General features: G+C 39.0%; 1 protein-coding gene across 5 annotated transcripts in view; it reads left to right on the forward strand.

Moving 5' to 3' along the window:
* Positions 1–14294, forward strand: part of LAMA2 (laminin subunit alpha 2) — a 524271-nt gene that overhangs the window by 302341 nt on the left and 207636 nt on the right. For all 5 annotated transcript variants that reach the window (XM_069974947.1, XM_069974948.1, XM_069974950.1 and 2 more), the window contains 3 exons: positions 3061–3241; positions 5393–5529; positions 13978–14214. In XM_069974947.1, coding sequence (XP_069831048.1) covers positions 3061–3241; positions 5393–5529; positions 13978–14214 — 555 coding nt within the window. The remainder of the gene's footprint in view (positions 1–3060; positions 3242–5392; positions 5530–13977; positions 14215–14294) is intronic.

A 14294-nucleotide genomic window follows, 5' to 3' on the forward strand; every position in this document is an offset into this window, starting at 1 on the left:
TTGGTTAGATTAACCCTTCAGAAAGGTTATTTTATGGCTGTTACTGTCAATGCTGTTACTGAGTCCCTTTGAGCCCCCTCTATGGTGCACAGTTATTTCTCATTCTCTCTCTGTCAGGAGGCAGGGGTATACACACAAGTGCTGGGCTGTTTCCCAGTAGTGCACACAGGGACTTCCTATACTATGTACCTACTATACTATGACATAGTGATGATGAACAGGCTGCACTGTGCTGTGGGATAATTTATACAGTACACTACTATAGGTGTGGAGGGGAAAAGGGCTACTGATTCATTGGAGGGTGAAGGGGATACTTATTCATTGGACTTGCAAGACTCTTTGTGCACAGAAAAGAAAGAAACAGCAGCAGCACTATAGGGAAGGTGTTACGCTATGAACAACTGAATTGCTTCTGCTGATAAGGTTATGCTTTATTTTTTATTTAGTTGTATAGCGCACACAGATTCCACAGCACTTCACCTATCTGTATGTTTTTGGGTGTGGGAGGAAACCGGAGTACCCGGAGGAAACCCACGCAAACACGGAGAGAACATACAAACTCTTTGCAGATGTTGCCCTTGGTGGGATTTGAACCCAGGACTCCAGTGCTCAAGGCTACATTTATTTACCTTTCAGGCTAACAGGCTTATAGGTTTTAGGTACACAGCCCTTTCTCTCTCTCTTGCACACAGCATAGGCCAAGCCCCACCCACTTCCTATGTTCTTTCTTGGTCTCACTATTACTAGCCCTTTACTACTGGAGGGAGACCAATAAGGGATGTGAGCTGCCTAGTTACCAAGACTTTAGAGTTCTTTTTTTCAGGGAGGTTAGTTTTTTTTATGTTATTTTCTTTTTGAAAGTGATGAAAAAGATGATAGAAATTACATAGGCCTTTACATTGGGGAAAGTTGTTTGAAATAACAGTGCCTATTTAAGTTGTAGCTGCATTGTTATTATTACATTAATACAAAAGTTGAGAGATAGAAGATATGTGCAGTGTCGGGTATTGCATGTGTTTTCTCCATAAAACAGTGACAATATTATCTATTACAATTAGATGTAAACTTATTCAGGAAAGTAGGCCCATGCAGCAAACCACTTGTCGTAACCTACTATAAGTATTGACCTGAGAGTATATGTGAGCTGCTATCTATATAGTTCATATATTCTAATTTATACAGCCTGCTAAAGTAATTAGATTTAAATTCCTCCAAGATGAAAAACTATTACTAGTAGAGCGCCACCAGTAGTACTGTTACGGGAGCAGTGAGTGTTCACACAAAAAGACGCTGCCCGGGTGCAGTTGTAGGGTTGAGTGCCAAGTATCTCTTGTTGGAAAGTATTTAGATTTTAATATAGACTTATTCCGTAGCCAAGTCAAGTGGTATGGTTAAATAGAATATGATTATGTGAGCCGGATCTATTCAAAGCCACTAACCAAAATAATGCTTCTCAATAAGTCTTAAACAAATGCATGCTTTTTTGAGAGTGTCTTTTATGTTTTGTTTGGTTGATTGTTTTTTCCTTTTGATTGCTTTATTTATCAACACATGAAGAGCTGGTAGAGTGATTATCATTGGGAGTCACCTCTATTGACCAAAGCCAAGAGCCATGTTGTCAAGTATAGCTTTCAGGCCTGGGGGGTAGTTAACTATCATTGAAATCAATGAGTAGAGAGTGGTTTCAATAGTAGTGAAACAGTTCTTAATATTCGCCGAAATAAAAATTCTAACTATACACCAGCTCTGTACAATAACAGCTTACTATAGGGCGTTTAGCATTTAGCCACTCAATTATCTGGTCTGTGTAGGGATAGGAATCTGAACAGACAAAATGAATATGGCTCATTCTAATATATAGATTACTATTTTATACATCCTTTATACTGGGAAGCTATTAAAAGGGTTCTCTAGTATTAGAAAATTGTATTTAAATAAAACATCCCCCCGAGAAATGTAACTTTCTGATATATTGTTATAGCTATACTGGCTCGTCCCATTTTTTTCATAGACAGCACATCATCCTCTGATGTTCCAGGCTGGATTTGGGTTCTAAGCTCTAGCCCCACCCATATAATTGATGTCACCCTCTCTGACCAGCCCTCCCAGCCTACATCCCCATCTCCCTGTCATAGGTATATATATATATATATTTATATATATATATATATATTTGTGACATTTAGAGAGAGTGAGATGTGTTTACATGCTGCCTTGTGCTGAATGCATGAATGCAGAAGCAGGTGCTGCATCCTCACTATAGTGCAATAGTCTGCAATTAAATGAAGAGTTCTGCAACAGCTGTGGGCGGGGAACTGTCAGGAGTCCTGGGGGAGGGGAGGCCAGTAATATATAGCTAATAGAAAGCAATGCATTTTTGGATTTGTAGAATTTAGCAACTGCTCGACCAAGAAATGCAAAACTACAACCCCTTAAACCAATGCATGTTTAGTAGTTTTAGAACTGGAACAGACAGGTAAGTTAGCTCTATGTTTCTGCAGCATGTTTTTTACTTGATGCCAAAGTACCCCTTTAACAACTAAGAGCGTGCTGTGTTACCAACTTTACAGATGTCACTGATTAGACCACTTAAATACATTTTTAGGCTATGTTCACACTACGTAAAACTACGGCCATAGTTCTCGCCGCAGAACTACGGCCATAGTTTTGAGGAGTTGAACATAGTTTTATTTGCAATGGGATCCCGGTCAGAGCGTACACACATCGTATGCGCTCCGGCCGGGATCCCATACGCCGCCGGAAAAAACTGACATGTCAGTTTTCTGCGGACAGAATTCTGTGAATTCCAGCCGCAGAAAGACCTGTCAGTTCACACAGTGAAGCGAGCGGCTCTGGCCCCGCATCAGAGCTCCACGGCCGGAAAGATCATCCGGGATGATAGGGGGTAAGACCGGCCGTTCCATGACCCGGCCTGGGTCACGGAACGGCTGGGTTTTCACGTAATGGGAACATAGGCTTAATAATTATAAATACAAACTATAATTATGTATGTGGTGTGCTATTGTTTTGTATTTTTAACTATCTGTTTCCCTCTTTTAGCCGCAATCTTATGGTCCTGTGTTTGCACAAGGATGTGTCCCATGTAACTGCAATTCTTTTGGATCCAAGTCATTTGATTGTGATGACAATGGTCAATGTCGTTGTCAGCCGGGAGTAACAGGAGATAAGTGTGACCGATGTGCCCGAGGATTTTATGACTTCCAAGAAGGCGGTTGTACCCGTATGTACTATTCACCCTTCTTTTCCCTCTATAAATTTATATTAATAATTAAAGATTCTGACTCAGACCCTGGCCCCACTATTTATAGTTTGCATATAAACTGGGTCCCACTTCTAGACTAGAAGTGAGCGAGCACTTAAATGCTTGAGTGCTTGCTATTCAAGTCAAGGTGAATTTTTTAATCCTCGACTGCTCAAATCGAATAACGAACCTCAGTGAATTCAATGAAGTACTTAACCATTTAAACTCAGAGAAGAGGGTGCCTGGTTAACCGTTTACAATTTTTCATTCTAATTTTTGCATATTTTGTACCTTGTACTCCACTGTATCTTTATATTCTGCTGGAGTTCTAATGTGTCTTGCAGAAACCTATTACATTTTTTTTTTCTAATACTTGTATATTCAGTTTAAGCATACCTTAAAGAGACAAAATATACAAAAATTGGAACAATATAAAAGATATAAATAGCCTCTATTCCTCTATTTACTTTTTCCGATTTATCTCTTTTTCCTGTGATGTGCAGTTGGGTTGATCCTGGGGGGGGGGGTCAAAAATTTACCTTAGCAATAGATTGGTGACATGTAGTAGCCTGTCTTTGTTACAGAGAGCAGCAGCACTGCCCTGTCACCTTACATCTTTACAATACATACAAGATAGAGATCCCTTGGTTCCCTTTACACCATGCTGCCTTTGCTGCTGCAGTTTCCACTGGGCTCTTATATTAGCTCCATCCTTAGTGGTGAGGCTACAATCCATGTGCAGGCAGACCTATAGAGGGATGAATGCCCCATCCACCTGGTGATCCCGTGACGTTATGTTCACTGGAACTGGAATGGGGACATCAGAACATATTTTACCTGGTCTACTCTCTGGCTGCATCTGAAGCTTCTGGTCCTTGTGGGTCTCACTGAGTCAATCCGTGCATGGCCCCTAGTCAAGCAGATGTTCTTAAAGGAGGAAATTTCTCTTTCCTACACCTTTTTTTCTGATCTACTCCCTTCTCCCCTGATTCATGAGGCTGCTGCAAATATTACTCTTTAACCCCTTCATGTCAGTAATACTTATTTATACGTTCCTACTGCACATACCCCGTGCAGTAGGAATGTATATATATGTTCCTGACACTGAAGGGGTTTGATGTGTGCGGGACCGCTGCAGTGAGTGTGGCCCCACACACATCAGTGTCCCGGGAGCTAAGGGTAATGACAGGCAGCTGCGATCCCGCAGCTGCCTGCCATTAACCCCTTAAACGCCACGATCTATAGCGATCGCAGTGTTTAAGATACTCAGTGACAGGAGCTCTGCGGGGATCCCGATCGCTTATACTGATGGGCGGGGGTAATCCACTTACCTCTGCCCTGTCAGATTGGCCATCTATGGATAGAGTCTGCTCTCAGGCAGGCTCTATGCATAGATCGCCGATAACACTAATCTATGCTATGCTATGGTATATGATTGAAAAATGTTTCTGTTACACCAATATGATATTAATAAAAACTATAGATCATGGTGCAAAAAATGACTCCCCAACCAGCCCTATGGGTGGAAAAATAAAAGAGCTATGACTCTTAGAAGGCGGGGAGGAACATTGCACTAATTTGGCCTGGACGTCCGGGCATCAATGGGCTCGGTCTTGAAGGGGTTAAATTATCTTCAGTCTTTGATTCCATTTTATATTTTGTTTACACTGCTACATGCTCAAGCAATATTATATTAAGTATAGTGAATATGTAGTGAAGATACATAGTGCTGTATTTAGCTCATTTACCTGCTGAGTATCTAAAATTTCAGGTAAATATTACATTTTCTATTAAGACATTCAATTGGCTTGCTGTGCACATAGGAAGGCAATCATAATGCTGGTGTGAGAAGAATTAGAATAAAAGACCACTGCAGACCGGCAGAACCTTGCAGTGAGAACCTTTGTTTAATAGCTTCTTTTATGAGTGCAATGGTCAAAATGCTTATTATTAAATCTACCAACCAACTTAAATTTATATCTTATACAAAGCAATGCTATTTTAGGTTGATACATTGTAGAATCAAAGGTCTGCATTGAAATGATTCTGGTACATATCATTCTGTTTATAGCTAAACAATAAGTTTTAACATCTATTCAATTTTTTTTCTCTTTTATCTTTTTCATAAAGCATGTGATTGCCATCATGTTGGGAACAATTGTGATGAAGAAACCGGTCAGTGTGTTTGTCCTCCCAACACCATTGGAGAACAGTGTGACAAGTGTGCACCAAATCACTGGGGATATAGCATAATCACTGGATGCAAGGTTGGCCAATCAATATCCAATCAATATTTTCTTATTGTTGTTAATAACTGGCACGTATTGGTAGGAGGCCAAATTTTAGCTACATGGTAGATGATTTTGTTTCAACACGTCCCCTGGTACTGGTCTCATTTCCAAATGATTATTTCATTTAATTTCTTTCTTTATTTCTTTTATTTTTTAATTAATGGTATTATTTAAACCCCTTAGCGTCCCATGATGCACCTGGTACGTCATGGCACTGCTGGGGGAGGGGGTTAAGGGGTGCATGGCCCCTTGACCCCATTTTGAACAGCGCCGCTCCCAGCTGCTTTTAGCTGCTGGGCAGCGCCACTATTAGCCTACGCCGTGTTGGCTAATTGAGAATTTAAATGCAGCTGTCAAAGCTGACAGCTGCATTTAAATGCTGTATTAGCACTATCCCTAGTGATCTAGTGGATGAATCCCCCCCCCCACCCGCACAATGCGATTGCGGCGGGGCGATCCGTGCTTCTGCCTGGGCCAGGCCTCAGTGGCGCAATGACAATGATCCTGGCTGTGCTCCATTGCTCAGCCCATAGCAATAAAGCACTGATCTCATGGCTCTAGGCATTACATTGTCATGCATAGATCTCAATAAAAGATCAGTGTAGTTATACTAGAAGTCCCCCAGAGGTACTCTAGTTACTGTAAAAAAGAATTTAAAAAAATCCCATCCCATAAATGTATGGCATTCCTGATCTTGCACAGTAAATGCCATAAACGCAATGCTAAACGCAATGCTAAATTGACAATTTTTGGTAACATAAAATCCAGAAAAAATGTTATAAAAAGTGATCAAAAAGTTGAATATATGCAACTAAGCTACTGGTAGAAAGAACAGATCATGGTGCAAAAAAATGACGCCTCATAGATAAATAAAAGCACTATAGGGATTAGAATAGGGCAAATTTAAACACTTAGGGGGAGATTAATTAAAACGGTGTAAAGTAGAAATGGCTCAGTTGCCCCTGGCAACCAATCAGATTCCACATTTCATTCCTCACAAATTCTTTGGAAAATGAAAGGTGGAATCTGGTTGGTTGGTTGCTGGGGCAACTGGGCCAAATCTACTATACACCATGTATGATAAATCTCCCCCTTAGTTGTTCTTTTAAAGGTTTTAATTTTTAAAACCTTCTTCCACCTGTAAAGTCCTGAATTAATATCTTCATGCTCTTTAAGGAATATGGAATACTAGACAATAAAAGGCATAAAACCAGTCTAGAAACTCAGAAATAAATTCTTTTATGGACCCAAACCCAAATACTATTGGTTGGCTAGAGGGGTTTATCAAGGCCTTTTTTAGTATTGCTAGGGAGGGGGTCGAAAAACAATGACGTCTATATACGTCCCCGGTTCCAGTGCGGACACCTGCATCACACTGCTCCAGTCCCCTAAGTCTCCTGCCACTCATATCTCAGATGGGATTTTAGACATGACATTGGCAGGCCCACTCAGCCCTTCAGTGGCTGTAGCTAGATGGCTAAGGGGGCCTGAGACATAATGTCAAGTCCTGTCTAAGACCAGGAAGAGACCAGAGCAGCATGATGTGGATGTCAGAGCTGGAATTGGAAGTTAAGTCAACGTCATTGTTTTCAATCACTCCCTCCCTGGCGATACTGAAAAAAGGCCTCCTGCCCTGAGTACCCATTTAAGAACCTAGATTAAAAAATACCAATATGGCTTAGTGGTGCTTATAGATACCAGTATCTCAGTATCCTGTCTACAGATTACATTATTCTCCAACCTTTATGTAGGATGGTCTACAATTTATCACTATACCATGTATGTTTGTCACTCTCTTTCATAATACTCTCTGGTCATAACCACAATATTCCCTCCATTGTTGGCTGGTTTAACATTTAGACTTTTCTTATTCTTCAGCCACCTAACAGCATAATTCACTATCACTGAGATTAGGTTCAATATGTTGATACTGCAAGGATTTAACCTCTAACATGCTTTCCCAGTGCACTTCTTCCATACAATTATGTTGGGATTTCAGGGTTAAACTGAGTAAAGAAACACCATAATACTTCATAATACATAATTTCATGAAACACCATGTAAACAATAAAAAATACATTGTGATTATTGAATTCTGTGAGCTCTGGATAGCTTTCACAGTGAGAACATATGGTGAGAGCTAATTTTCATGTCATCACAACTATTTGGTTGAATCTAAGGAACTAGTGCCTGATTATATACAATTTCCTCCCAAGGAAGACTACACATTGTAGCTTCACTCAGTATAGCACAGCTTGTTAGCACATCCCAGTAAACTTGTTCCGCCCATACTTAGAATTACCATAGTCTCGGTAGGATTTGTTATGACATTATAAAATTATGCCATTTCATATAAATGTAAATAGCTTACCAAATGCCAACTGCACTGTATGATTTTGTTCTACGTCTTCTATTGCCACACATTGGGAGTTTCAACATCTCTATATTGTACAAAGTCATGAAAACATCACATAATATATATGTTAAGTATAAAAGACGTTCAAATTATTCTAAATTCCATTTTTTAATATTAAACAGATGGCTTATTTTTAAGAAATAAGATGCGTCTTCTGGAATGTGGGAAGCGCTGGGAGTTTTGAGCGTGTAAACAAATTAAACAATTATGCTAGTTTATTCCGAGAGCTGCTTTTAATTATGTATAAGATCTGCCTTTTAATATTCCTCTGTACTCCCAAACATTATGCAGAATTTTGTTTTCAATTTACAAAATATCATATCTGCATGACAGTTATGTCCCTGGGAAAGACTTCCTTTAAAGTACTAATGATATATAGGCTTCAGTTCGAAGTCTGTGATGCTTGCAAGCCATTTTTCTACATGGTTGTTACTGGAACACTTATGAAAGCTGGTAATAACTCAGAAAGTTACATTCCTAAAGCAGGCATTTCAGTAGCTCTTAGTGTAGAGCCTGCCAGCTCCGTGTACTTGCAGTTTATTTCCCTTATCTTTTTACATATTTATGAGTTTATAGATATCAAAATGTCCTGTTCTATCCATTTATCTTAAAACTGGTAATGTATTGCATTGTTTTTTCATTGTCATTTCAGCATACTTTTAAGTCTTTAATTTGATGGCATACTTACCCGCTGCAATACTCTGAGGTTTTATTCTATATCTTTCCCAGCAAAGTAAAATCAGGCCATGTATATGATGTTCTTTTTTTTTCTTCTTAAAGGAACACAAAAACCAAAAAATTTATAATAAAGTAAATATGAAAAATTCTTGTCATAGCATTAGTCATTTAGACATGAGGAGGGATAGATTTATCAAAGTGGGCAAGGCTTCCTATCCTATAGCAAAGAGGGCAGAGGGGCTAGGGTCTTGCTGTATGTAGTTGTCTGTGTTGACAGATGTGTCTAGTTTAGATTAAAATGGCCTGAGCTAGAATAATGTACAATGTAGTTGTCATTGTAATGATGGGTGCCAAAAATGTGAAATGACGGACATCATTTTAAGAAAAAAAGTAATGTGAACATAGCCATAGATAGATGCAGTAGATAGATATACAAAAATACATAAACAGCTACTTTCTAAGTATAGTTTTATTTTGTATCATATTATTATATTTTGGAAGCTTGTTAATGTTTCGCATCTCCCTTTGTTCGGGCAGCATATTTGGCTAGCTTAGCACAGTTTTTAATTCTGCAAGAACAAACAGTGTTTTAAATCACTCAGGCAGTGATAGTATTTTGTCAGGTACCTCTTAGCCTCTGTTCATATATGTAATAATAGCTTTGCTTTTCCATTCTGATATAAAAACAGTCAAAAGAAAATAACAATAGTGACGGATCCATCACATAATTGACTATAATAGGGTCTGCTTGGTTTCTGGATGCTGCGCTATTATTCCCTGGATTGTTTTTTTTATAGAATCTACAATGAAGTCTCCTGGTATAGACTCCAACACTGATGTGAACACAGACTCAGGCTACATTCAAAAGTTTGTACTTTTGTCCATAATTGTGGATCCGCAATTACAGAGGGATTTAGGGCCATTGATTTAATTTGGGCTGTTCACACTGTCCGAAGTTTTATGGATCCGTAACCACAGTGGGCCCCTCATCCATTCACTATGCACAATCACTTGAAACACCACTAACACACACTTACTGACACACACACTGACTGACTGACACACACATTACTGACTGACCCACAAAATACTGACTTACACACAAGTTACTAAATGACAAACGCACATTACTGACACACACACACAACCACACACACACATTACTGACTGACACACACACACACACAGCACTTACTCTTCCTCTCTGTTGGCTGATCTCCTCACTGTAGTATTGAGGACCTGCGGGCCATGTGATCAGATCCTTCATCCCCCTCTCTCTGCAGAACGCCCACAAGTCCTGCTCGTTCTCTGTTTTCAGATGTTCAGCCCGCTTACCCTGCCTTACAGTGAGGAGGCTGAACATCAAAACACCAGGCCTCCTCCGTCTCTGCGCCCCTGGTGGCGCTGGGGCCTCAGCACTTGCCCAGGTAAGCCTTGTGCTAATGCCGGCCCAGTTTGCAGACATCATATACAGTCCTAAAAATTTACGGAGTGTGTAAGTGTAGCATAATAAACCATTTTCCTTATACATGTTGGTCCGAGGCAAAAGTAAAGACAGCACCTTCCTTTCTAGAAGCAGAGTATTAAATAGGTTTATCTCTTATACGCAGGTCTTATATTAGGAGCCCCTGGGATCTCTTGTCAGTTCAGTCTATTTTATTAATATCTTAGACATTGACTGATATAAATGATTGTAGAATGAGGCCAGCAGCTAGCTAAAGATCATCCCTAAATCCTGTACTGGATGGTCATTGAATGGCAGGACCTAACTGACCTTCCCACTATGCTTAATAAACCAGACCCAGAACCAAATATACCAAAATGTCAGATTTAACTGAGCAGCACAAATGTTTCCTAGAGGTATACAGTGCTCTCCTTCCAGTATTTTTCTTTATGTTTATAGTGGATCTATCCAAGCTTTTCCACTCTGAGTGAAGGGTGAATTAACCTTCATGTTTGTATGTCTGCACTCCCTTGATCATATGACTGATGTTATTAGCTTTCTGCAAGTTAATGCGCTTCATCAGACGTCTCGTGCAGCAAGTGGAATTTACAATATAAAGCGTATACACACAGGTGACATAAGAAGTCCATTATCATTCCAGTACAAATGTCACTACATATGTTCATAATATTAAGCATAATGTCAAGAAGCCTCAATGGCTTCCCTGGATCGTGCTCTACACTGACAAACATGTTTTTTGTAAAAAAGAAATTGAATCATTTAAAGGTCACCGTTAAAGTGGGTAATAGACACACACCACTGCTTAATACACAATATCCTTGGACTTGTCAATTAGAGATGTAGTGGGAGAAAGGCATGTTTTACATTTATCTCAATTAATTCATCTCTAAAACAATTTTATACAGTAGTTCAGATTTATTGGTATTTTTATTAGGGACTAGGAGAAAATCTATGGGGTAAGTAACTGGCTGAGTGATAGGAAACAGAGGATGGTCATTGATCGAACACACTCAGATCTGCTCACAGTTACCAGTGGGGTACCGCAGGGCTCAGTATTGGGTCCACTTCTTTTTAATGTTTATTAATGACCTTGTAGAGCTTCATATTTCCAGATGACACTAAACTTGGTAAAAGTGATCACCAAGGAGGATAATATCATATTACAAAAAGATTTTGAGAAGCTGGAGGCTTGGGGCAGATAAATGGCAAATTAAGTTTAATGTGGATAAATGTGAAGTAATGCACTTGGGCAGTAGAAATAATAAGTACAATTATGTGCTCAATAATAAAACACTCTGTAAAACTGCTTCCGAAAAGGACCTGGGGTATTGGTGCACTGAACATTTCAGCAGCTCCATAGAGAATAAATGGGGCACCGCCTGTGCACACCATTTATTCTGGGCTCAAAATTTTCTCCTTTATGGGGATCAGTAGGGGCCCCAGCGATTAGACCCCCATTGATCAGCTTGTTATCCTTTACTCTATGGATAGGTATACCAATTCAATGCAGAATTCCCTATTCTTTTAAAGAATAAATGTTATAAAAAGCAACAAAAAAAAAAAAATCTGTATGAAAGAGGACTATAAGATAAAACTCTTGTTTCAATCTATATAGAAGGGAATTGCCAAGCATTTTTCCAAGCAAGCATTAGAATTTGCCGTTTATTATAAATAATAAATACTATGAAATACTTAATTACAGTTAAGTAATAAATAGCCAAATTTACAGCTCTTGGCATATTGAATACTATATATTGCCATTGGGAAATTCTATGAAATCATTCTGTGTTACCATAGGGGCGATCCACATTGCATTGAAGTTCATTGTTGCGTACACAATGCACATTTCAGAACTCCTAGACTTTGAAGTTCTATATATTATACTCTACACCTTGTACAATACATACTCCATTCTACGGAGTATACATTATGCAGTGCTCACCTTCATCATTTTATCATCTTGTCACCATTTTATACAGAGTGCTTGTAATATAAATTGCTTTATAACTCGTAGCACCCACATCAAACAAATTATAGTGCTGACCTTGAATTTATCCTTTAGGCATATAAAATGCTTAAATGATTACTGTAGAGAATCTACGAACAATCATTTGTAAAGAGGCCTGCTTTTATAGTCGAAAGCTTCTTTTTATCTGTATGCCAAGCTGGAAGCTATACACTTAGCAGAAACAGGTCTGGCAGCAGTGCTCTGGCGAACTATGAGACCCATTGTTTGGAAGTGCTCCCAGCTGTTATTGTCACAAGTCAAATTAGGAATGATGCCTTCATTGCTGAAAAGAGGACTATATGTGGTAGATGTGGATTTTATGATCTAGTTTTATCAATTTCACATGAAAGTGCATAATTTCACTGCTGGAGGACTGATAATAGACTTTAATCATTTTGTAGTTAAGATGTTGCCTAAAAAAGAAAGAAAAAGAAAAAGTCAGTTCTTTAGAATATAGTAATGTAAAGGAAATGTAAAATAAATTTAGTTATTTATTTTTACTACTTATAACCAGGTCCTGAAACATACATATTTTGTTTGTATTTTTGTTTTTATAAATATAAATATTTTATTAATGTTTCAGTATATGCCATCTAAACTTCTTTAAGTGCACTTAGATCTTTTAGTTCTGTGTTGCCAAAGACCTCAGAAGAGAAAGAATTAGGGGTAGTGATTTCTAAAAGTCTTAGGCTATGTTCACATTTTTCCTTTTCATTTATTATTTTTTGAAAGGACGTCAGTCATTTCGTGTTTTGGATGCCCGTCATTACAACGATGGCTGTTGGCAAATTATTCTATTCAGGTGGAGCTGGTAAAGACAGTGAAAGGACAGTCAACAAAGAAGGACTGTGTGTGAACAACTAAAAAGTCCTAAGCCCCAAGTCATGCGACGCCTCTCCTCCCCCCCCCACCTTCACCTTCCTCATCATTAGGAACACCCCTGGGCAGGCTTTCTATTCATTGCTCATCTATACTGCACCTGTGTCGCTACGGCACAGGTGCTCTTTAGACAAGTGATGAATAGGAAAACTTGTGCCTGGGGGTGTTTCTAATGAGGAGAAAGGTGGGGAGGAAGAAAGGAGTGGCGTCGCAGATCTGAAGCACAGATAGAGATGAGGTTGGGGTTGGAGACAGTGTTGCTTTAAGAGTGCATATTAAAGTAGTAAGTAAATAAATTATCTTAGCTATATATATATATATAGATAGATAGATAGATAGATATAGATATATATTAGAGATGAGCGAACCTTGATATAGATATATATTAGAGATGAGCGAACCTTGAGCATGCTCGAGTCGATCCGAACCCGAACTTTCAGCATTTGATTAGCGGTGGCTGCTGAACTTGGATAAAGCTTTAAGGCTATGTGGAAAACATGGATATAGTCATTAACTGTATCCATGTTTTCCAGACAACCTTAGAGCTTTATCCAAGTTCAGCAGCTAATCAATTACCGAACGTTCGGGTTCGGATCAACTCGAACCCGAACCCGGTTCGCTCATCTCTAATATATATATACACACATATACACCTCTCAGCTTATGACTAATGTGACCAGTTATTGGCTGCAGTATTCCGTGCTCAGTGTGTGAAAATGTCATTACAGCACCTCTGCTGGGAATTATGGAGCGGAATAAGCTGAGTGAGTGAAGGGTTTTCCAAATTCTTTATCCTGTGTAATTTTGTAAATAGGCAAAAAAATCCACTTTAAGCTATAGCTGTTGTAACTGTAAATTCTTTTACCGTCTTCCCATGAACATGAAGAATAGATAAATAAAAATGTTTTTATATGTATTGTATTAAATATTAATTTGAAATCCTCCAAGTCAACTTTTTTTTTATATATTTTCCCTCAGGCTTGTGACTGTGGGGGTCCTGGATCTCTGAGCACACAGTGTAATCCAGATACAGGTTGCTGTTTCTGCCATCCAAATTTCTCAGGAGACAAGTGCACTAGTTGTAGAGTGGGATATCGGAGTTATCCCCACTGTGTAAGCTGTGACTGCTCTATAGCGGGAAGTAAACCCGAGAGCTGTGATCGTGAAACTGAAAAATGTTCTTGTGCTGAGGAGACAGGACAGTGCAACTGTAAGGTAAGAAATGTGCATAAGAAGAATCTATCCGTTTCCATTTTCTTCCTGTGTAAACTGTATGTATCTTTGTGCACCATACA

The sequence above is a fragment of the Dendropsophus ebraccatus genome, chromosome 6, assembly GCF_027789765.1.
Source record: "Dendropsophus ebraccatus isolate aDenEbr1 chromosome 6, aDenEbr1.pat, whole genome shotgun sequence".
In the NCBI taxonomy this organism is placed as follows: domain Eukaryota; kingdom Metazoa; phylum Chordata; class Amphibia; order Anura; family Hylidae; genus Dendropsophus; species Dendropsophus ebraccatus.